At 39.9% G+C, this 23,861-nt stretch overlaps 2 protein-coding genes and 1 pseudogene across 10 annotated transcripts; 1 reads left to right on the top strand and 2 right to left on the bottom strand.

Annotated features, from left to right (window-relative positions):
- Positions 1-633: 633 nt before the first annotated feature.
- Positions 634-2,444, bottom strand: LOC105708346 (coiled-coil-helix-coiled-coil-helix domain-containing protein 2-like; annotated as a pseudogene).
- A 90-nt stretch (positions 2,445-2,534) lies between these two features.
- On the top strand, positions 2,535-21,011 carry SRSF10 (serine and arginine rich splicing factor 10). Of its 9 annotated transcripts, XM_064363464.1 has the most exons (7): positions 2,540-2,721; positions 4,042-4,148; positions 7,755-7,856; positions 11,169-11,331; positions 11,859-11,912; positions 12,049-12,150; positions 15,752-21,011. In XM_064363464.1, exons 1-7 carry the CDS (start codon positions 2,657-2,659, stop codon positions 15,810-15,812), a joined length of 654 nt encoding a protein of 217 aa, XP_064219534.1. In that variant the 5' UTR covers positions 2,540-2,656; the 3' UTR covers positions 15,813-21,011. The 9 variants fall into 9 exon arrangements, with proteins under 9 accessions (XP_064219533.1, XP_064219527.1, XP_064219530.1 ...); XM_064363457.1 differs by lacking the exon at positions 15,752-21,011 and having other exon boundaries at positions 2,536-2,721; positions 11,862-11,912; positions 12,049-12,509; XM_064363460.1 differs by lacking the exon at positions 12,049-12,150 and having other exon boundaries at positions 2,538-2,721; positions 11,862-11,912.
- Positions 20,046-22,460, bottom strand: PNRC2 (proline rich nuclear receptor coactivator 2). The gene is made up of 2 exons (XM_012439949.3): positions 22,373-22,460; positions 20,046-22,064 (listed from the first exon to the last, which is right to left on the bottom strand). Exon 2 carries the CDS (start codon positions 22,044-22,046, stop codon positions 21,627-21,629), a length of 420 nt encoding a protein of 139 aa, XP_012295372.2. The 5' UTR covers positions 22,047-22,064; positions 22,373-22,460; the 3' UTR covers positions 20,046-21,626.
- Positions 22,461-23,861: the final 1,401 nt, after the last annotated feature.

Raw genomic sequence — 23,861 nt, 5'->3', positions numbered from 1 at the left:
AAATCACTTAATTGTCTTAGGTGCTGACTGATTCAAAACTAATGCTTTTATGGCTTTTTATGAAATAAAAGCTCATTTAATTAAACAGTAGTTGAATCCCTGCTACTTGCTTGGCACTGTGCCACACGCTGGAGGCATTCTAACTGGAGTTCCCTCTTCTCCAGAAGTTGACTCTTATGGAGCAGGAAATGGCTCTCAATAGGGTCTCCAAAGTCAAAACTATACTAAAGATTATTTGCTATTTTCTTGCTTATTCACTTACAAACTGTTAAAAACGCACACTTTGAAAGAGGAGACTCCCCAAACAGGCTTTGTGTGAGCAACATAGCTGTTTATTTACCTGGGCACATGTGGGCTAAGGCAGAAAAGGGCGTTATCGAAGGGTGGTGGGATAGGAGTTGGGTTTTTTGTTTGTTTGTTTTTTTTTGAAGAAAATCACTTTATTCTAATTAACTCACAAAGAATAAAATCATAACAGCTAGTTTAAGGAGATCACACAAACATTTGACCAGCCCCAAATTCTACAGAGTAGGAACACCCCCTTCCATTTCAATTCTGAAGCAAGGAAGCTAGGAATGACAGGAGAGGTTTAACTGACGGCTACACTTTATACCTTCACTAACAATTAAATTTTTATATTAAATTGACTTGGTTATGAGAGCTGGTTTTCCATTTCTCCAGGTTGAACTTCTTGATTAGGTCAATCCGTTTGCAAGTCAGCACTGTTTCAGCACCTCACTGAAACCCTCACAGAGCTTGATGTCACCCTGGTTCTGGGCACACTCCAAGAACTGTTTGACCTCATAGAAGCAAGTCTGCTGCTGCTGTGCCGGCTGGGTTCCCCGAGGCTCCTGGTAAGTGATGTCAGGCCTCCCAGGCTTAGGATCACTTCCTCCACTGAAGCCCCCAGTAATGGAGTGGCCCAGTGTGTGCCCCACAGCCACGCCAGCTGCAGTGGTTGTCATCTGGGACAGCAGACCTGGCTGCCAGGGCGCAGTAGCAGACAGCCAACTGCAGAGGGGGATGCCGCTGCTGGTGGCTGAGCGGCTGGTGCTGGCCTGGACGCAGCTCTCATCTGAGGGGCCCGGCTGGCCGGAGGGGCCATGCGGGCGATGCGGCTTCGGCTTCCACGCGGCTTCCTAGCTACGGGGGGGCTCGGCCTTTAGACGTGCAATAACCAGGGAAGAGCTCAGCGGCTTCTCAGGAGTTGGTTTTATAGGTTGGGGCGAATCTTTTGGGGAGGGGGCAGGGGTGTTACCTAGTAAGATCAGTTACAGTGGTGGGGGTAGGGGCAAGGAGTATACATGACTATAAGTTCAGTTACAATGGCGGGTGGGTAAGAGTAGTTAAGATGGTAGGGTCGGGTGAGGAGTATTACATTATCATAATAACAATTAAGATGGCAGGGTGGGGTGAGAACCTTAATGTCCGGGGGAAGCTCCTCTGGGCGATCAGGGATAATGGCGAACGCAGCGGGGTAAGTCGGGGGTAATCAGCCGAGGCAGGCAGGACTTTAGACTTCCTGGGTCCAGGCTTGCACGTGGAGGCCTGACACAAATGTGTTTTCCAGAGGGTACACGTTGTGATGTGTGAAAAAGGGTAGTGGAGTGTGTCAAAGTTTTCTCCATTTTGAGTTCTCATTCAGTAACTACGTATTAATAGGTATAACCCATACTTTAAAAAAAAAAAAAAGCTCCTTGGAATCTTCCATCATCTACAAGAATATAAAGGGGTTCTGAGACAAAAAGTTTTGAGAACAGGGGTGGGGGGTGCAAAAAAAAAAAGTTTTGAGAACCACTGCGATACAGGTCCGATGCATACCCTGGAAGCCGTCAGCAACAACGAATACACTACGATGACCACGGATTCTACAGTGCGAGGTTTGGTCCCACCCAGAAGGTTGGGAGCCAAATGCGTGGCTAAGTGGAGATGGCCAGGGTTTGGGTGAGGGGCAAAGCCGGGTTGAAAGCACTGGAGAGACAGGCCCGACCCTGCGCTAGGGAACACACCTCCTTCCTTTGCACACTTAATACAAGAAGCTATAAATCCTTCTCTTTCTGGTCAGGGCATAACCTGGACCAAACGGGAAATTTTTTTTTTTTTTTCTAAATGACACCATGCTTCAAAAGTGGAACCAACAAACGGGAAATTTAAGGCAAAATAAAAGCAGAGCATAACTTGGACTAAAGGGGAAATTTAAGGCAGCCTCTCTAAATTACATAGCTTAAAAATCTGTCCATTTAGTAATAACTGCAAAGTTCGGCCTAAAGACTAAAACACCTGCTTCCTGATTGGGGGTGGGGATGAAGGGGAGTGCAAAGAAGAAAAGGGCGGGAAAGTGAAGACCTAAAGAAAGAAAGAACAGGCTAGGGGGAGGGGAAGACGCACCGCAAGAGGCCAATGAACGAGACCGAGGCTGAGGCGCGTGCGCCAGTTCTCCGCATGCGCAGGCGACGCCTGGTGATCTCGCGGGAAAAAACCGTTGCGGGCCCGGCTTTGCGCCGAGGTAGGAGGGGGGAGTGGAGGCGGGAGTGAAGTCTCGCGAGAGGAGGCGGTTGCCGTAGCGGAGCCCTCTGGCTGTGTCTGAGGCTTCGGCGCCGGAGCCGCGGACGGTTTGCGAACCCGTTAGTGCGCCCGGCCGAGACACGCCGCAGCCATGTCTCGCTACCTGCGTCCCCCAAACACGTCTCTGTTCGTCAGGAACGTGGCCGACGACACCAGGTGGGTACAAGGCAGGTACTCCGGGCCTAGGCGGGGAGGCCGCAGGCTCTCGGAGAGGACCCTGGCGGTGGCGGCACGGGGCCGGGGGAGGGGACAGGGTGAAGATGGCGGGTCCCGCTCCCGCTTTGGCGCCGAACTGGGCCGCGTAGCCGGCCTCAGCCGCCGCGTGGGAGCGAGAGCCGCGCCTCTGCCCTCACCCGGCCGCGTGGCGGGGTTTTTCGGTCCCCCTCCCCCTCTGCAGTTCGCAGCCCCTTTCTTCTCGCTTCCTCCCGGCGTGCGCAGCCACCGCCGCGGCCTTTCCGCCACCCGACGGCCGCCCCCCATTGATTCGAAGTTCACGTTCTTCGGGGTGCACGCCCCCTTGGCCCAGAGATTTTTTTTTTCCAGCTAAAATAGAGAGGTGAAATAACGGGATCGGGGGAGGGGAATGCTGCTTTTATCCTTTTTGTTGTTGCCGTTGTTAATATTTGGGGTTTTTAATCAGTTGGAGGTGTTTGGAGAAAGGGAACGTTGAGATTTGGGGAGTTAGATTCTTCCAGTTACATGTTGCGAGTAGTTTTTCTTATATCCTGGAAATTCTGGTCACCCTTTGAAAAGGGAGGTTTAGGAAGCCTCAATCATTAGAACGTTGACACCCAAATTAGATTAATTCAGACCTACCTTAAATAGGCTTTGTTCTCACCATTCCCTTGTTTCGAGTTGCTTTCAGATTATTTTGGAAGAGGTCTTAACTACAAATGAGGCTTCGTATTTCACAAATAATCTACACACAGAAAATACATGGTTTGGGTTTTTTGGTGTTTTTGTTGGGTTTATTTTTTGCTAGCTTTGTGATTCTTTTTTTTGTCTTAAATTTAAGCAGGAAAGACATAACAGTAATTATGTTAGCGTCTAGAGAAATTTTCCCTTTACGTCATTTTGACATTATTTAAGGCATTCGATATTTGTGACTTTGTCAGACCGTATTTGCCTACTGTTAAGTGTCTAAACCTGTCGCTAAAATTGGGGAGTAAAAATAAGTGCTTGGTGTTTTTCAAAGTACTGGAATCGATTTGATGCTGTAAAAAGTAAAACAAAACAAAACAAAAAATAGCAATGCTTATATACAACCTATGCTGTTGTACCTTTTATGAAAAACGAAGGCTATAGATAAAAACAAAGGTCATTCCCTTGTACCAAATGTCTGCTGTTCTGTTAATGTAAACTGCATTTTTATCTTTCATATTCTTGAACCTAGCTTTCCTTTATCAAAAAGATATATTGCCTATACATCTTAAGGACTTGAACGTAAAAATTTGAGGTCTTTTTATGATGTTTTAGGTCTGAAGATTTACGGCGTGAATTTGGTCGTTATGGTCCTATAGTTGATGTGTATGTTCCACTTGATTTCTACACTCGCCGTCCAAGAGGATTTGCTTATGTTCAATATCCTTTCTTCAGATGGCTGATTAGTGAGGGGTGTTGAAGTTTGAAATTCAAGTTTATGTAAGTGGTAACATCTAAAAAGTAGTTTGTTTTTGTCCTCTAATGTCTGTGTCTTCAAATTTTTGAAAATTAATTCTGACTCACACATTGCTCTTGTTATTTCTTAAAGTTAATCCAAAAATGGTAAAATATTTAAATTCCCATTCATGCTTCTGAAACTCAAATCAATGATTATATGTGTGATTTAAATTTGAACGCACTCTGGTTGCTACTACCTTTAAGTCCATTAAAAGTTAATATGTTCTTGTGCTTAGCAATTAAAATTTGGTATTCTTGTTTGTTAATTTGAATCACTTGATCAAAAACAAATTGTATAACAATGAGGTAAACTTCTTTAATATTGTCCCCTAATTTGCTGTCCTCTGTTGTTACCTCAGAGAATGTAAAGCTGTACAGTTATGGCGACCCCAAAGAGAAAGCATGAAAGAACCTTTAGAGTAGAGTTCAACACTTAAGGCAAGTAGACAAGCCAAAGACCTCTTAAGGATCAGGCTTGAAGAGAAGGGAGAGTTTGGGAAAAGAAAAAATAAAGAAAAGCTGGAAGAAGGACAAGCCTAATGGGAGACAAAGCCTCGCTTTATCTACAAAAGGGGGAAAAGGTTGTTTTTCAAAGTTAAAGATAAAGCCATCTGTCATATTTGGCCAAGCATCTCATGACAAGTCCTTCTGACAAGCACTTAAAGAGTTAAAGGTCAAGATGAAGTTGAATTGAATGATGGCCAAGATTAAAGGAGTCATACCTGATGTATCCTACAGAATAACTATTTTTCCTTTTTTTTCCTTTTTTTTTTTTTAATGTTTTGTAAGCAGTTAATTTTCAAAATTATTCTGGTTTGGTCTAGTGACAAAACCTATAACTTGATTTGTGTGGGCCTTTGATGTTGTGATTGTGGTCTTGTATAAATGCACTCTCTCTTAGCTTATCAAGTCAAAGTGTAACAGGATGTATATTGTTAAGATTAAATTCAGCATATTTTGGTTTTGGACCAGGTGGTCAGATGCCACAGAGTAGCAGGCAGTGCTCTTTGGAGTAGCATGGGGTTCTGGGGTTAAGCCACAGAGCCCTGCTTAAAGGAGAGACAGTCCCCAGTATGCACTGGGGACTACTTAGAAACAGCTTGGGTGGTCTTACAGGGTCAGAGCCACTAGAAATTCTGTTTATATATAGATTTTAAAGTGCTTGCTGGGGACACAGAAACACTCAACTTCTGGAATTTAGACCTGTGAAGACTGCTAGCCCTGTGCTGCTTTAGTGCAAATGATTAGTTGGCCCTGAATGAGTTGCAGAAGGCATTCTCCCTAATGTAGATGCCTAATTGGGACCTATGAGAGACTGGTCCCTGACCCCAGAGTTTCAGATGATCCTACTTCCTCCTTTCAGTGTGAGATCATCTCCCTGCAACAAGGGTTTGGGTTGTGGACCTCAGACTAGGAAAAATTCTTCCTGCTTAAATTCAGTGGGCCTCCTGAAACTTGTAATACATTAGTGGAGTCCTTGTGAGACAGGGAAAAGCCAAAAGCTACTCCTGCAGGGCCAGCAGTCAAGGACAATTGTGAGAATTGGTTGCAAACCTCCATTACAGAGAAGATAATAGCTGTATCTGGCTTAGTAAATGAAAGTAGCAGTACATTCTGTCTTACAACAAAAACCTAATTTTACCTAGTGTTGGGTGGCCCAGGAATCAAGATCAGTAGTTTGATTCAAGAGTGTGTGATACTTGAGGCAGAAAAGGGTAGTAATTCAAAGCAATCTAAAGAAGAATGATAATTTTTAATACATATTCAGTAAGTCTGTGGTCTTAAAATAGATGAAATAACAGGCTTATCAATTTCATTTTTGAAAAGACCATAAAGTACAAATTTCTCCATGACTGACATCAGAGTGATGCTTAACTGCCTCTGCTGCTGCTGTCTCTGTCTGACTCAATTCCCAGTTAGCCTTTTCTTCCTGTCCCTGGCTTACCAAGTAAAGTAGAAACTTGCCATCAGCCCAGGATTCTGTTTTTGAGGATAGCCCCAGAGAGGATGCTCTGCTCTCATTAATAATTTTTACGGCTCTCAATAAAAATCCTTTTTATACTTATATTCTGTCCCTTGGGGTAACAAAGTAGTATACCCGTTAAGTGAACTTTCTAATTAGTTTAGAGCCCAGCTGCATTAACCTTGAGGGATGTTCAGATACAGTATTCAAGGTTCTCAACTCCCCGTCAGCCTTTGCCTTTTCATGTTGAAAGCCCAGTCAGTTATTTAAACCTTGTCCTTCCATTTAGTCTATTCATAATGGCCTCAGGAAGAGAGAGCTGGAAACCTGCAGTCCTTAATTCCGTTCAGAACAAAAAGTGAGTAGTCTAGTAAGGCAGACCTTTTAGTCTCTAGAATAAAAGAATACCAGTATCAGTCTCAAAAAAGAAGTGTATAATTTATAAAATTACCTCTCCAAATCTTCAGTCTTGTGTTGTCTCAAATTTAGGAAATAGAAATGTTCAAACTAGAATAGTGATTTTTTTAGGATAGAATGAAACTCTATACCCAGACCTAACCTAGCTTTCTTTCCAAACCATTGATACCAAACACTGCCTTGAATGTGTACTTCGCCTCTGTCACGATGACGGTTTTAGGAAAGGAGCTAGGTTTGGACAGAATAACTATGTAAAGCCAGGAGTTCTCATAGTACATGGCTGACATGACTAGGGAGGACAAAGGGCTTAGCTTCTCAGATCAAAAACAAGTACCAGCAGTTCCTGCTTAAAGCTGGTAAATAATACTTTGAAATTCTCAAGTTGGAAACCAGTCTCAAACCCATTTCTTTGCAAGAAGTTGTATATTTCAGATCATGGTTAGGGTTTTCCGGTCTAGGAGTTCTTACAGTGGTCTGTTGTTTCTCGATAGCATGCTTTTACAGTCTGCATGGACATAATAACGCTTTTGGTATAGTGATTGTCTTTAGTACTGCTTGACTCTGTCTCGATGCCGGCATGCTTGTCTTCCCATGCAGTGCGGGAAGACAGTTAAATAGTATTATTAGATATATATGAAAAAGGAAATAGCAAAATTAATTTGAGGTTAATACTTTTCGTCTCTTATAAGGTAAGGCATATACTGCTTGCTTACACAAGAACTATTGGCATTTTCTTTTTTTCGTTTGAAACAAATATGAAAAACAGTATTTTGGTTTCAAGAAACTTATTTTAACGTACAACATAGAACTGACATTTGTTTTTCTTTTTTGTAAACTTAATTCTTAAAACTTAGGAAAATTCTTGGATAGGACAACTTGGTGATTCAGCTATAACATCTTATTTCAATAATAACTTTACTGCAATATGTATTCATACATTTTCAAATGTGTGCCTTAGGAAATCACAAGTGCTTTTATACTGTGAAGCGTTAATGGCTGAATCCAGCTGAATCACCAACTAGTAAGTGGGGTCTGGTTGATTTTCTGGAATAATATTGGGAGATTGTGAATTGTTCCAGACATACAAACTGAACTTTCATTCATTATCAAAGTTTGCAAAACTTCCCAAGCCCCTTAACATTTAGCACATTTGAGGATGTTCGTGATGCTGAAGATGCTTTACATAATTTGGACAGAAAGTGGATTTGTGGACGGCAGATTGAAATACAGTTTGCCCAGGGGGATCGGAAGAGTAAGTACCCTCATGCCTGATATGTATGATGCATTATTTTTTAGGTAGTGTTTTGAGATTTTTTTTATTTTTAATTTAAGCAATTGTGTATCTGTTCAAAACTCAAAAGGATCTCTTTTTTTCCCTTTTTTTTTTTCATTTCTTTTTTGAGACGGAGTCTCACTCTGTCTCTCAGGCTGGAGTGCAGTGGTTTAATCTCAGCTCACTGCAGCCTTCACCTCCTGGGTTCAAACTGTTCTCATGCCTCAGCCTTCTGACCAGCTGAGATTACAGATGCATGCCACCACACCTGGCTGATTTTTGTATTTTTAGTAGAGATGGGAGTTTCACCATGTTGGCCAGGCTGCTCTCAAACTCCCCATCTCAAGTAATCCGTATGCCTCGGCCTCCGAAAGTGCTGGGATTACAGACGTGAGCCACTACACTTGACCCAAAGGGATCATTTTTAAGAAAATGGGGTGTCTTGAATATTTCATCATATTTTTCAAATGTATTATAAAGTTTCGGGGTAAGTATAGGTGGGAGGTGGAGATCGGAATGCCTGAAATATATCTAGACTCTTCTGAAAGTTAACCAACTTTATGCAGGCCTACCAGATGTTTGCTGCATACTTACGAGGCAGGAGTACAGGTTTTAGAGTCAAATAGACCTGTGTTTGAATTCTGGCTTAGCCATTATGTTGCCTTGGGCAAGATACCAATTAAGAGATTAAAATAGCTGCTGAAGAGAAGAGGAACACTTGAGTATACACAAACTGTTGGTAACTCTGGTTCTTGAGTTGGGTAATAGATTCCTGGTTATGCATTAATGTAATCCAATATGTAAAATATCTGCTTCATTGAATTGAATGAGATAAGAATTGAAGTGTATATAACGCATTTAGGAATGCCTTATTCTACTTAGGTTCTTAGAACTGTAATTATATATTACTGCATTTTGACACTGCAGATTATTCATAGGCCACCTATAAATATTTTGTTAATTGTGTTCCTAATTAATAGAATCCATGGCGGGATCATTCCAAATCAATATGGTTCAGTGGTCATTTTTTTCAACCATTTAAGAATGTAAAATGGCAGCATGAAAATAAACTAATACTCTATGGTTAGAAAAGAAATGTAAAATGGGTGGATGTGGTAGCTCACACCTGTAATTCCAACATTTTAGGAGGCCTAGGCAGGAGAACTGCCTGAGCCCAGGAGTTTGAGACCAGCCTAGGCAGCAAAGTGAGACCCTTGTCTCTACAAAAAATAAAATAAAAAAATTAGCCAGGCGTGGTAGTGCACACCTATGGTCCCAGCTAAGCAGGAGAATCAGTTGGTCCCAGGAGGTTGAGGCTGCAGTGAGCCATGTTTCCACAACTGTACTCCAGCCTGGGTGACAGCAAGACCCAATCTCAAAAAGCCACTCACTCCGATTTTGAGTTTTAAAAAATCCTTTTATGGTATAGATTCCCAGTGTCGGAGTAGTTGGCAGGTCTTGGCTAACAAGCTAGGTGATGAGATGATTTTGAAAATAGTTAGAGATGCCGGGCGCGGTGGCTCACGCCTGTAATCCCAGCACTTTGGGAGGCCGAGGCGGGTGGATCATGAGGTCAAGAGATCGAGACCATCCTAGTCAACATGGTGAAACCCCATCTCTACTAAAAATACAAAAAATTAGCTGGGCATGGTGGCGCGTGCCTGTAGTCCCAGCTACTGAGGAGGCTGAGGCAGGAGAATTGCCTGAACCCAGGAGGCGGAGGTTGTGGTGAGCCGAGATCACACCATTGCACTCCAGCCTGGGTAACAAGAGCGAAACTCCATCTTAAAAAAAAAAAAGAAAACAGTTGGAGATAGGGCCGGGCACAATGGCTCATGCCTGTAATCCCAGCATTTTGGGAGGCCAAGGTGGGCAATCACAAGGTCAGGAGATTGAGACCAGCCTGGCCAACATGGTGAAACACCGTCTCTACTAAAAATACAAAAAATTAATTGGGTGTGGTGGTGAGCGCTTGTGATTCTAACTACTTAATAGCCTGAGGCAGGAGAATCATTTGAGCCCCGGAGGCGCTGAGATTGCGCCGCTGTACTCCAACCCTGGCGACAAAGTGACTCTTGTCTCAAAAAAAAGTTCGGTATAATGGAGAGTATTATTTTTAACACAAAACAGTCTTCTAGTATATTTTCTTGAAAATAAATACATAGGTCGGGCGTGCTGGCTCACGCCTGCAATCTCAGCACTTGAAGCTGAGGCGGGCGGATCACCTGAGGTCAGGAGTTTGAGACCAGCCTGACCAACATGGAGAAACCCCATCTCTACTAAAAGTAAAAAATCAGCTAGGCATGGTGGCGCATGCCTGTAATCCCAGTTACTCTGGAGGCTGAGGCAGGAGAAACGCTTGAAACCGGGAGGCGCAGGTTGCGGTGAGCCAAGATCGCACCATCGCACTCCCATCCTGGGCAACAAGAGCGAAACTCCATCTCAAAAAAAAAAAAAAAAGAAAACCATGCCTTTTCCAAGGTCAATATTTGCAGTTAACTTCAACTCAGCCTAGGCTAAATCACTTTCTGCATCTGCATCTCACACCAAAACTACAGACACCTCTAAAACAGACTCCAGGCTGGGTGCAGTGGCTCACACCTGTAATCCCAGCACTTTGGAAGGCTGAGGCAGGCAGATCATTTCAGGTCAGGAATTTGAGACCAGCCTGGCCAATATGGTGAACGCTGTCTCTACTAAAATACAAAAATTAGCCAGGTGTGGTGGCACGTTTCTGTAATCTCAGCTACTCAGGAGGCTGAGGCAGGAGAATGGCTTGAACTGGTGTGGGGTAGAGGTTATAGTGAGCTGAGATTTCACCACTGCACTCCAACCTGGGTGACAGAACAAGACTCTGGTCTCAAAAATAAATTAAAAAAAAAAAACACTCCAAAACACACACTTTGTTATTATTTTTTATTTAGAGACAGGTTCTCTGTCCCCCAGGCTGACAAGCAGTTGTGTGATCACGATTCACTGTATCCTCAAACTCATGAGCTCAAGTGATCTTCCCACCTCAGCCTCCCTGGTAGCTGGAATACATATGCGAGCCACCAGGCACAGCTAGTTATTTTTTGTAGAAATGGGATATTGCTATGTTGCCCCAGGCTGGTCTCAAACTCCTGGGCTCAAATGATCCTCCCACTTAAACCTCCCAAAGTACTGGGTTTACAGGTGTGAGCCACCACGCCTGGTCATACACAGTCATGCAGAGATTTTTGCCCCTATTTATCGAGGGCTTCAATACTGTTTTTAGTATTTCTAAGTATTTCTGTTACTTGTATTTCCTAGCACCAAATCAGATGAAAGCCAAGGAAGGTAGGAATGTGTACAGTTCTTCACGCTATGATGATTATGACAGATACAGACGTTCAAGAAGCCGAAGTTACGAAAGAAGGAGATCAAGAAGTCGGTCTTTTGATTACAACTATAGAAGATCGTATAGTCCTAGAAAGTAAGTGTGATAAGTAAACAAGTGATCAGTTTAAAAAAGGATGTATTTGTTAGCATTTAATTTTTTTTTTTACCTTTTTGTATGCGTTTAATTATATACATTGAATGCTTCATTGAGACAAAAAAAATCTTTTAGCATTTTAAAAGTTTTATGGCCGGGTGCAGTGGCTCACGCCTGTAATCCCAGCACTTTGGGAGGTTGAGGCGGGCAGATCATCTAAAGTTGGGAGTTTGAGACCAGCCTGACCAACATGGTGAAACCTCATCTCTGAAAAAAATACAAAAATTATCCAGGCATAGTGGTGGGCACCTGTAATCCCAGTTACTCGGAAGGCTGAGGCAAGAGAATCGCTTGAACCCAGGAGGCAGAGGTTGCAATGAGCTGATACTGTGCCATTGCATTCCAGCCTGGGTGACAGAGTGAGACTCCATCTCAAAAAAAAAAAAAGTTTTATGGTTTGCTTTTAATTAGAAATTTTGCCTCTACGAATAGATATTTGTCACTGCTTTTTCTGATATGCTTTTTAGCAGTAGACCGACTGGAAGACCACGGCGTAGCAGAAGCCATTCCGACAATGATAGGTAAATAACTTTGCTTTGAAAAAGACTCATATGTTTTTTAATTTCAGAGTGAACTTTTGCTCTAAAAGTAAGAAATTTGATTAATAATATAGAATCTAATTTTTACTCTAATTATATCTCTCCTCTGTTTTGAAAGATTCAAACACCGAAATCGATCTTTTTCAAGATCTAAATCCAATTCAAGATCACGGTCCAAGTCCCAGCCCAAGAAAGAAATGAAGGCTAAATCACGTTCTAGGTCTGCATCTCACACCAAAACTAGAGGCACCTCTAAAACAGATTCCAAAACACATTATAAGTCTGGCTCAAGATATGAAAAGGAATCAAGGAAAAAAGAACCACCTAGATCCAAATCTCAGTCAAGATCACAGTCTAGGTCTAGGTCAAAATCTAGATCAAGGTCTTGGACTAGTCCTAAGTCCAGTGGCCACTGATAGTATAAACCATGGTCATTTTTAGGCATGTATCATTTACTCATAGTTTGGTTTACTTAAATTATCAGGAATACAATGTTGCAATGATGCTTAAAAAACACTTGTTAGTTTTCCCTGTACCAGGCAATGGTTATAATTAAAATGATACGCTGTTGAGAAGCCACTCTTAAGAGTCCAGTTTGTTTAATGTTATGGGCAGCTACCAATTTGTGGTGTCTCTGTATATTTTTGTAAAGATTCTCATTTTTTATGCTTGAAGTATTTGGTGAAAAGATGTTGGTTGACCATAATTTGCAACATTGTCTCATTAAAAATAAACTTTCATATTCATATTTGGTAGAACTGTTAACCTAGAAATGTAGCTTGCTAATAAGATAGAATGACATAAAAGTGAAGTAGTAGCCACAGTACAGCACTGACTGCTCAGACACACTTAGGTTCAGGGTGGGCCTTTATGTCTTGTCAAAATGTCTAGGCCCGGCCGGGTGCGGTGGCTCACGCCTGTAATCCCAACACTTTGGGAGGCCAAGGCGGGTGGGTCATGAGGTCAGGCATTCGAGACCAGCCTGACCAACAGGATGAAACCCCCTCTACTAAAAATACAGAATTAGCTGGGCGTGGTGGTGCACGCTTGTAATCCCAGCTACTTGGGAGGCTGAGGCAGGGGAATTGCTGGAATCTGGGAGGTGACAGTTGCAGTGAGCCAAGATGGTATCACTGCACTCCAGCCTGGTTGACAGAGTGAGACTCCGTCTCAAAAAAAAAAAAAGAAAATGTCTAGGCCCATGATAATTACTTATGATGAAGTGTGGATTAGTTCTTTTGTTAACCCCACTGTCTTGGGGAATGACGCCAGCTGGGTTAGGTAGTATTTTCAGGGAGATTGAGTTTTTGACTGAAACATGGAGCTTTCACTGCTTTTTTTCTGGTTCCTGTGAAGATTTAGAACATAGAAAACACAAAAACTTATCTTAAAATTTGAGCAGGTCAATGATGGCAAAAATAATTTTAAGGAGAAAGGAATATTCTTACGTAGTTACTCTGAAGTTTAAGGAGCGTTTTTGACCATAATATTGCTTAGTTTTCTTACTGCTGTTAGAAGGGAGTAAATTGTTTCAAAGTAGGTTTTGTGTGTGTGTGTGTGCATAGTGTAAAAGAACTGAAATTTTTTGATGCTTACAGTAAGCACTTGGCCTGTGCATTTGTATCAAAATTTGCCTGCCTCTTTATTAGCGAGGCCTGCTTTTCACACCTCAGTTTATTTAATATGAGGCAAGTTGAAAGACAACACTCATTCTAGGCGATTCTGTGGTGCCATGAAATTTAAAATAATTTTGGAAAAAGGATTAGTCAGTTTTAAGCAAGAGTCACATCTTCTGAGTTTTTGATTATCGGTGTAGTACCTGACTAAAAACGAAGTAATACCCTTAACCATTTATAATTTCTAGTATTTTTCTGAAAGATCGTTTTGGGGACAAAAGTGACTTGACATGTCCAATTTCATTTCAGAATAAAAAGCTAGCATCTTTAAAAATCAGATTGCTTGCTTACAGATATAAGTAAGAATTATGGAGAAAAAATTCCTTTTAGAGGATTACTTTTTTCAATTTTGGTTTTTGGAATCTAGGCTTTGCCTGTAAAGAATAAAACGATGGATTTTAAATACTGTTTGTGGAATGTGTTTAAAGGATCGATTATTCTAGAACCTTTGTATATTTGATAGTATTTCTAACTTTAATTTCTTTACTGTTTGCAGTTAATGTTCATGTTCTGCTATGCAATCATTTATATGCACGTTTCTTTAATTTTTTTAGATTTTCCTGGATGTATAGTTTAAACAACAAAAAGTCTATTTAAAACTGTAGCAGTAGTTTGCAGTTCTAGAAAAGAGGAAAGTTGTGGGGTTAAACTTTGTATTTTCTTTCTTATAGAGGCTTCTAAAAACGTATTTTTATATGTTCTTTTTAACAAATATTGTGTACAACCTTTAAAACATCAATGTTTGGATCAAAACAAGACCCAGCTTATTTTCTGCTTGCTGTAAATTAAGCAAACATGCTATAATAAAAACAAAATGAAGGAAATAATGATTAACTGGAATTATTACAGTATTGAATATGATTCTAAAATAACAATGGAAACAATCCTTTATAGATTTAGGAATGTTTTTAATCAGTGTTCCACTAGGCACAAATAACTTTTACTTTGGAAATGATAGAACTTGCCAGAAAGGTACATCTTTTACACAGTAATTAAAAATTCATTGTGTAATGTCAGAGTTGTTTAATGATTGCTCATTAAGCCTCTTGGGTTAACTTAAGAGGTTATTTGGTAGTGTTAAGATAAAATTTGGATCAGCTAATTCTAAGTGTATACTTTGATATTGGATGGATCAGTAATTCTCTCCCTCTTCATAAACAAATGCATTGGAACTTAATGTTTATGACATGATTTTAAATCATTTTGAATTGAATGTTGATGAGCAGCTAATATTAAGTGATAACCTCTTCAGGGAAGTGGGTTGTGGTTTGAATTCCATCTACTTTATGACAATTATAGCTGATAATTTATTAAGTATTCATGATGTGCCGGGCACTTGAAAAGGCTATGTGTTAACTCATTTACTCTTCACAAAACCCTATGAGATACTTTTATTTTCCCCGTATCACAGATAAGGAAGCTGAGGCACAAAGAAAAGACTGTAAGGCAGAACCAGGATTTGAGCCCAGGCCTGGTCCTTAGTTTTGGTTTTGTTTGTTTTACAGACTGTAATTTGAGAGAAGTAGATTGAGGAGCTAGCTCATTGAAATTGTTCATTCTCCGGGGCCTGATTTTTATTTTTTACTTGTGTCAATTTGTTTTTAAACTTGGACTATTGAGAACCTAATATGTTGTTTCTAAAGTGACACACCTAACAGCTTTAAAAGGACTATGTTACAGTTGAACCTGTGGTAGTTTGGATCCTACTGGTACTTGATGAGGATCTTTTCATAGTGTTTTATGTTAGTTTTGGGTGATGTAGTTGAGTCCTCCACTTAATTGAGTGTACTCACTATGTGTGTGGTACTGGGCTCAATAATAATAATAGAATGGTTATATCAACACTCAAATGAGGGCTGACACATTTCACCTCTCCTTTTACTTAAGATCTCTCTGCATTTTTTTTTTAAGCTCAGTAAGCAAGAAGAAAAATGAGAGATAATGCTTCAGTGAGAGAGGAAAGGTGCTACATAGAGTATGAGCTGTTAAGTTAACACCCCAGGGGAAAGACCTGGGAACTATTGTATTGTTCTCTTGAAAATTTGGCCCAGTAAGCTGCTACATCCAGTTCAACTAACAAAATCCTGTATACCACAGAGAAGAATAAAGAAAACCAAACTGACAAACATCCTTCTTTTATTTAAGACCAAACTGCAGCTGGAATACCCAGTACAGTTCTGCTTACTACACTTCAAGAAAGATCTGAAAGCGGAAAAAGAACCAAAGAAGGGCAGTTCAAGCGACCAAAGGGTGGGTGGAAGGTGCTGCAGTATGAATACTGTACGAATATTTTGACTCTGGTCTGAAAAGATAAAAGAATGTTATCGAAAACTACATGGAATAATTGAAGTCCCTTCAAGTTTGAAAGTAAGCATTTTAGGACAAATAAAAGGAAATTCAACTTTGTACTTGTGAAAACTAATCCCTAAATATGAATAGGTTTATATTGATTCATGGGTACCAGATCCTTAACAAATTATTGGAAAATAGGATGTCTGAATATCAAGGAAGACAGCCATAGTCTCTTACGGTGCCTCTGTTGGTCTGTCTCAAACTGAATTGGGTTGGAAAAGGTATGGTCCAATATAAAAGTTCTATTTTCGCCATTATTGGCAAATCTTGCCTTTGTTTTATTTTGGTGCCAGTGTTTTCTGCTTAATCGTTTGCTTTGTTGGCATCTGCATTTATTTACTTGTACACCACATGCAGTTTACATCTTCCTTAACTACTCTCCTTCCCAGGTAAATTCGAATTACATTTGACATCCAGCTAAAAGGGCCCATCTCTTCTCACCTCCTTCCTAGTCAATATGTTCAGCAAATATTTATTGAGACCTTACTATGGGCAAATCATTGTACTGGATAATTGAGGAGAAAAATAGATAATTCCCTTATTCGGTAAATGTCTACTGAGCACAATCTAGTGAATCATTACAGTATCACCTCGTCGTTTTGTTTGAGATAGATTATTCGTAAACAGTATTTTAACACCATTCATATCTTAATGTAATTATAGAACCCAATATACTACCAAGAATTAGTAATTATGTGGTTATTCTGCCATTTAAAAGTATCCAGTATTTGTTTGATCCCAATATTACAAATAATGAAAATGATCTGTTTTAATCTGTAATAAACTGGTTTATTGTGCAGTGACTGTAATATACTAGACTTAATATTAAAGTGTTCACTCTGCCTCACCAAACACATAATAGGAAATAACCCCCAAAATAAGTATTTAACTTTGCATTAGATATAAAGGATACTGGGTGCTATAATTAGATTATTTTGAGGCAGACAGCTGTTATCCCAACTGGTTTAGTATGTTCTGTAATTGAGAAAATGTTCACCAAATTATACTTTTTAGTGATTTACATGTACATTTTATAGGGGACGTGTTCTGTGTATAGTGAATAAATAACTTTTATAGTATCATGAAATGTTTTGGATTCCTTAGTTTCTTATTAGGATGTTTCTTTATCTATACGTTGATTCCATCACGTTTGATTTTTGTCATCCTTTTGCCACATATTTAAAACTTTCCATGTAAAATTATTAACTAAAAATCTGGAAGTGGAGTTTAAGCTTTTAATTTATAGCAATTTTGAAAATATAGCAGAGGTATATTTTCAAGGGAGGTATGAAATGGTATTTTTGTCTGTATTTTATTTTACAGTTTTTTTTTTAACTTGCCCAGGATCACACAGCAAGTGTCAGATGTTAGGTTAAAGTCCATAGTTTTTCACTTGTTTCATCTTTTGTTATATTTTTGTTGTTGTTTAATCAAATGGGGAAATGTTTTTATAGCTTTATTTTCATGGAGATAGTAAAATTGATATAATGGGAACTAGAATTTACTTAGAGCCAAAATACCTAGATTTAATTACAAAAAGTATTTTGTTGTATACAGTTATACACTCATTAACATAGTGGGTGGTTCTTATGGATAGAGGTTCTCTGTATTTTTAAAAGAATATGTAGAGTTCATAGATGTTTTTTGCCCTCTACCTCCCTTCTCCATTTCCTTTTGAATTGAAGTTAAGACATTTAAGGGGGAGAATTAAGTTGCATATTGAGTTGGGATTTTGTTTAAAAATAGGTGACTACATATATAAATACAATAACAAGTTGGTAGTTCTCTAAAATATTTGTCAGAAAAGGACCTTTAATTTTTGCATCTGTTGAATGAATTGCTTTCGGATCTCTTTGGTGGTTTCTCTTTATATTGAATGCTGTCAATATTGTTGAGGACTTACTGTGCCGAACCATATGCTTTTCAAATCTTTAATTCTAAAAACACTCCTGGGAAGTGGGTATTATTCCCATTTTACAGATGAGAGAATTGTCCTTTGTGGAATACCCACCATGTGATAGCATCTTGCATATGTTCATTCCTCACAACTTTACAAGGTAAATGGATAATGTTCCTGGATGAGAGATTAAATATAATCCAAGGTCTCACAGCTGTGTGGCTCAGAGACTCTTAAGCATGGCTTTCCAAATCTCATTCTCTTTTAGAGATTTTCCATTGTATTGCATTTTGACCATATTCCTGTTTACAAAACCTAAGATTATATTCTGATGTAAGGAGGCTGTGACTTGAGCAATAGCTTAGGAATAATCTAATGACATTCTACTAGGAAGGAGGACTAGCAAAACCTGTACAAGTCCCAGGCATGAACTGTTCTTATTTTAGATAGGATGACTTGATAAATAGGGTGAAGTGAGCAACGTGTTTTGTCTTCAGTTATTGATATCTACAAGACATTCTGCTAGTCACTGTGGAAAATGTTCCTTCTCGGATTTTTTCCTCTGCCCCTTCCTCTAACAGTGTTGGTTATCTTTATTATGTTTCTGTGTATTTGTAACAGCTATTTCACCCTTGTATTGCACAATGGGGATTTTTCTTGGAATAAAAAGTGAGGCATGTAAACTCATTGAGAACTAACAGTAGTTTGTAAAGAAGTAAAAGGACTTTGTATCTAGTTTTTTGCAGATCACATTTCTTTGAATGCTGGAAAGTGAAATAAACTGGTCTAGGAGCCAAAAAAAAATGTTGGTTTTTTTAAGATTTTGCTCTACCTTAGATTTGTTAGCACCCGGGTACGCTTTTTCCTAATTTGTATAAGAGGTCTCTGTCCCTCGATTTACAAAGTAATTGCCTACAAGAGAATGCAACCAAAACAGTAGAAACAAACTTACACAAAACCTTTCAGATATTTTTCCTGTCTTGTTTTAGGGAAGAAGATAATTTATCAGTGTGTATTTTAAGGTTTTGGACCTGGATTCTATCATAGTATAACTGCCATCAAAAAGATAAATTGTAATTACTTTTTTTTTTTTTTTAAAGACAGAATCTCATTCTAACTTCACCCAGGCTGGGGTGCAGTGGCACCATCTCAGCTCACTGCAAGCTCCGCCTCCAGAGAAGCTGGGATTACAGGTGTGTGCCACCACTCCTGGCTAATTTTTTTCTGTATTTTTAAAAGACAGGGGTTTCACCACTTGGCCAGGCTAGTCTTGAACTCCTGACCTTGTGATCCACCGTGCCTGGCAAAATTACATTTACTGAAGGTTCACAATATGGCTGATTTCACAATTGCATTGATTTGGGAAATTCTTATCACCATTGTCTATGTAGGCTAACCAAAACTTCTCAGTACCTCTCCTAAAGTATGAGGTGTTTATATATGGTTACTTTTATTCAGGTTACCTTTAACCTGCTAAAATTTTTACAGGTAACCTTTTTTCACTCCCACTTCATTTATCCATTTTGCTTGAGTCAAACCAAAAACCTAGTGTATTCAATATATAGCTTAAAGACAAACAGGCTGAGACTGTTCAGTACACGAAGTTCAATTTTGCAATCCTTGGCATTTTTCACAGAAATTACTCTGGAAACAAAAAGTGAAGGCTGAAATGTTGGCTCTGCCTTAACTCCAGCTTGCATGAAAAAAGATAGCTTTGCTGTGGGACTAGTTGTAGAATTTTAAGGATTACTCTCAAACTGGTTTTAAGATGCCCTATCATTTGGAACCTGTATTAGAAAGCAGGTGTGGTTATGATGCTTTTCTTCTGAGGGTCCCTTGTGTATACTTTTGTTAGCATATTTAAAACACGAGGGTTCTTGTTAACTTGATAAAATCAATCTACATCATAGAATTAATGTTCAAAAGCTTTGCAACATTTTCCATGTGTGGCCTTTTTTTCTATAGCAGCAAACTAGTTGTTCCTTTTCAAGCCGAAATTCCTGTCACATTTTAGTTGCAAGCAGCCTTTTTTTATAATCAGATATTTAGTGGCTTATAGTTCTGGAGTCTGAGAAGTCCAAGAGTTGTGAGCATTCTGAGAATATATAAGCTTTAAGTCAGTGACAAGTAGAACACATTTTTTAAAAATATTAGGTAATCAAAACCATGTTTAAAATAAAACCAAGCCAGTGGGGGAAAACAATTTTATTTAATTTTATGCTTCAAATTCATATATACATAAACTTGTCTTTAGGTTATCAATATTTAAGTTGGGCAGTACTTCATCTTGATTTATTTGGAGAAATACACCTTAGCCATCTGCTTACCTGCTTAGGCACCAAAAGAGGTGCCAATTAGAAAATAGGGCATTAACAAAATTTTTGAACTGACCCACATGCTTTTGTAACTTGCTATTGGTTTCACTTATATTTAAGCATTTACTCTTAAGGTTGGCAAAACATTTTATCAATGTATTATGCAGGAGTTTGTCTTTTGCATAAGTAGTCTGTTGGATTGCCACCCACCCTTGACCAAAGAAAAACCAAACCCCACTGGCACCATACTCTAAAACCACCTGTATCCTAGGGTTATAAGATTGTGAAAGCCAAAAATCTGTAAGGTTGGAGGGACCCTTTAGTTAATCTTTGGGCTTAGAGGAGGAAAAAAAAAATAGTCCCATACTGCATTTCACATCTCTTAAAAATAGTTTTAGCAGCTTAAACCTTTTTAGTTATAAAACTTATCACACTAGGATTTGCTTTGAAATATAGTTTACAACCAAATCAAGTATAATATACATACACTGGCACTTCAGCACAAGGGCACACTTTAAAAAGAAATTATTTTGGACCTTTAAAACTAGGCCATACTATAAAAAACAGTCCACGGTCTTACATTCAGCAAATTCATACTAAAATATCCCATTTTTGTAAGATAAAGGCCAAGAAAACTTTACATATGCTACAAGTTCATTACAGGTATTTACATGGCTCTTTCTCCCCTAGGTACTTAAAATTTTCACATTATACAGCTCCCCAAAGCCAGCTTTGCAGGAATGATGAGGCCAGATCACTATTAGAATAGCTTGTGCAGTGCTGTAATACAAAAATGTATTTTGAAAGCTACTGAGTGACCATTAAATACTGTTAAAAAATGGTTTTGGTGTATTTGTTGGCAGACATTTAATCCACTACATTATAATAAACAGGGCCATTGGCGTGTACTATGTCTCATTCTAATGAGCTCCAAATGCCCTTTCCACCGTGTAATTCACTAAAATACAATTAAGAAAAATTCACATTTCAGCAGTGCATCAGATTGTTAGCATATTACTGATTTGAGTGTTTCCAGTATACGAAACTTGCAGATATTTACCTAATTCTGAATCCTTGTGTTAGACGCTTATAATCTGATAATCTGATTCACCAACACAACAATCTGGTCCATGAATGATAAATTACTATCTTCTAACAACAGAAAATGCTGATTCCTTTACCACTCCCCAAATCTAAACTTGGCTGGTTTCCCCTTAAAAGTTACTCAGCTGAGAACACTTAATATCAAGTACAATTATTAATTTAGTTTTAAGTTGCACTGATACTACCATTACATCACAGTGCACACAACACATACGTGAGATGCAGTCTATATTTTTTACATTAATTAGCAGTTCTACACAAATAAGATTAACTCCCTGGTGAATTTGTTTCAGACCAGTTGACAACTATCCATAAACATAACTAAATTTAAGCATAAGTACTTTGTCTTATTTTATATCTGTACTTTAAGTAAGGTTTTAAGTTGAAATGTCATTACTTCCTTGTCTGAAGGATTAAAGGAAACAGGGACCCAGTGGCTTGGTGGTTTGGGAAGAACACTTGGTGATGGCGGCTCACTAAATTTGGCACCAGCATAGTGCTGATTAGCTTGAGATTTAAAAAGTAAGCTGGGACCTGATAAGCTAGAGTTCCAACTTTGATTATTTGGAAAAGTTTTGTTCTTTCCCCCGTTTTGCATGGCCTGCCAAGCAGCTGCTGATGAGTTATAACCATGTCCTCTTTCTTTTTTCTTATGAACAATCTTCATCTGGGAATTCTGATCCTTGGTCTTCTGTCTGTTAAGCTGTTGTTGGTTCTTACTAACATTTCTAGATTGAGGCGCTGGAATGTTATACCTCTCTCCACCACCCATCTTCAGCTTCTTTGTCACCTACAAATGAATGGAAACAAATATTGAGTAAAATTCCATTAAGAAAAGTTCAGAATCTTTAAGAAGCTTCTATGACTCCAACTTGAAACTCCAGATATTTTGGACAAGACTCAGTAATAAGACTATTCAGCTGCTTTAACTCAAAAATTAAAGCAAGTTCCAATATATGCACAAGCTTTATTATACCTTCCCTAAGAAAAATGAGCTTACCCAAAAATCTGCATAATCTTCTATTTTAAAATAAAAACAATTGGTTTAGGGTGGATCCATCATAAAATGTTTGCTCATTATGATGTTAATTTGCTTACCTTTCAGTCTGCTTTTCAGATTGCAGGATTTCCAATACCTGTCCTCTTCCTTGCTGCCAAGCCCAAGATAACAAGTGTTGCTTTCTGACAGATCCTTTCCTTTGTCTCAATACAGAAGTTTTCATGGGCCGATCTGCTGAGTTCACCCTAGGAGCTGAGGCCCACATCTGAGTCTCCTCAGCACACAAGTTTGAGAGAAGTCCTAGCTAGAAAAGTAAAGATTCCTTCATTATTTCCAAAACACGTTGAGAAAGTTATCATTTAGATTTACTATAAAAATCGTTGACTGTAAAAAAGGCTACTTCCAGAACTAAAAGGTAGAAAATGTGTGTTAAGAAGGCTTTCTTTGACCTCATAACCACCACCATTTAAACTCTTCACCCTTGAGATCAAGTCACTCCTTGGGAATTTTTTGGAAATGTCTCCAAGTCCCGTAGTAAGTTTGTATCTTTTTCCTGGGAAAGACCTCCCAATTCTCTCGCGTATAAAATCAAATAAGGAACTAGCTGTTAAGGGTCATACCAAAAAATTGGTTTCTGGCGGATTTTCTAGAGACCACGTTTTTAAACTCCCACCAGAATGTTCCAGTCTTTCGATACACGCCACATCCACTTTCAGTCTCTCGGAACATGTAGACATCATGCAGTATTTCCTTTGGTTATGAACACCCTCGCCTCCTTCCCGTCTTAAAATAACAAGTTCTCACAAGCCCTAACAGTCTAAGACCATCTTAAATATATAAAAATGTCTCCCTAGAGGGAACAGCTCAAGGTTTTGTTTTAATTTGATGTTCCAAGAAAATAAGTTACCAAATAGTTAAGCCCCCTTCCTTTCAGAGGGGTAAGATTGCCTTCCAGACAGAATAACCACCCTTAATAAATTACCATTTCCGGGCTGTGAGTCATTCACAACTCAAACCCGGAAAACTCGCCTCCTCCGACGCCACACGGGCTTGACTTCCCAGTAGCCCCATCTCTCCGGATCCGCAGGGGTCGCGGCGCTGCGCACGCCCGCCCGGGTGCCCGGATCTCGCCTCCGCTTGCCTCCTTCCCCCAACAATGGGGAGCGCGGCCACCAACATGGCCGCGTCCGCGGCGCAGCCGCCACTTACCGACTTCAAGCTCGGAACTACGGCGGCAGCGGCTCCCTCTCGACGTCGAAGCCTCCCTCCCTTTCCAGGGAGAGACGAGGCACGGACCGACAAAGCCCGCGAGCACCGATGAGCGCGCTGCCGGCCACTCCAGCTTCTACAACCCGACCTCCTCCTCCTGCCTCTACCGACAAAATGGAGTCGGCGGCGACCGCAGAAGCAGAACCGGGAGGCTCCGCGGCCAATCAAAACACGACGGCGAGGACCTAGCCAATGAGAAGCGGACCACCGCCTGTTGCTGGGGCAGGCCGGGGGCGAAGCGAGGGAGGTGGGGCTGCCGAGGGTTTGAAATCCGCCCGGGGAGGAGGAGCATGTTAGGAGTAACTGCTGGGTCCGGGA

This window comes from Aotus nancymaae, unplaced genomic scaffold, assembly GCF_030222135.1.
Source record: "Aotus nancymaae isolate 86718 unplaced genomic scaffold, 86718_ANA_hifiasm-v0.15.2.pri h1tg000053l, whole genome shotgun sequence".
In the NCBI taxonomy this organism is placed as follows: domain Eukaryota; kingdom Metazoa; phylum Chordata; class Mammalia; order Primates; family Aotidae; genus Aotus; species Aotus nancymaae.
Note: the sequence above shows the minus strand (reverse complement) of the source record. Positions and strands in the feature narration are given on the sequence as shown.

Excerpts from the sequence above, each read along its gene's own strand:
- SRSF10 (XM_064363456.1), top strand. The coding sequence starts at position 2,657 with ATGTCTCGCTACCTGCGTCCCCCAAACACGTCTCTGTTCGTCAGGAAC. Across the intron at positions 7,857-11,168 it reads TGCCCAGGGGGATCGGAAGA|CACCAAATCAGATGAAAGCC; the intron begins GTAAGTACCCTC and ends TGTATTTCCTAG. Across the intron at positions 11,913-12,048 it reads AGCCATTCCGACAATGATAG|ATTCAAACACCGAAATCGAT; the intron begins GTAAATAACTTT and ends CTGTTTTGAAAG.
- PNRC2 (XM_012439949.3), bottom strand. The coding sequence starts at position 22,046 with ATGGGTGGTGGAGAGAGGTATAACATTCCAGCGCCTCAATCTAGAAAT.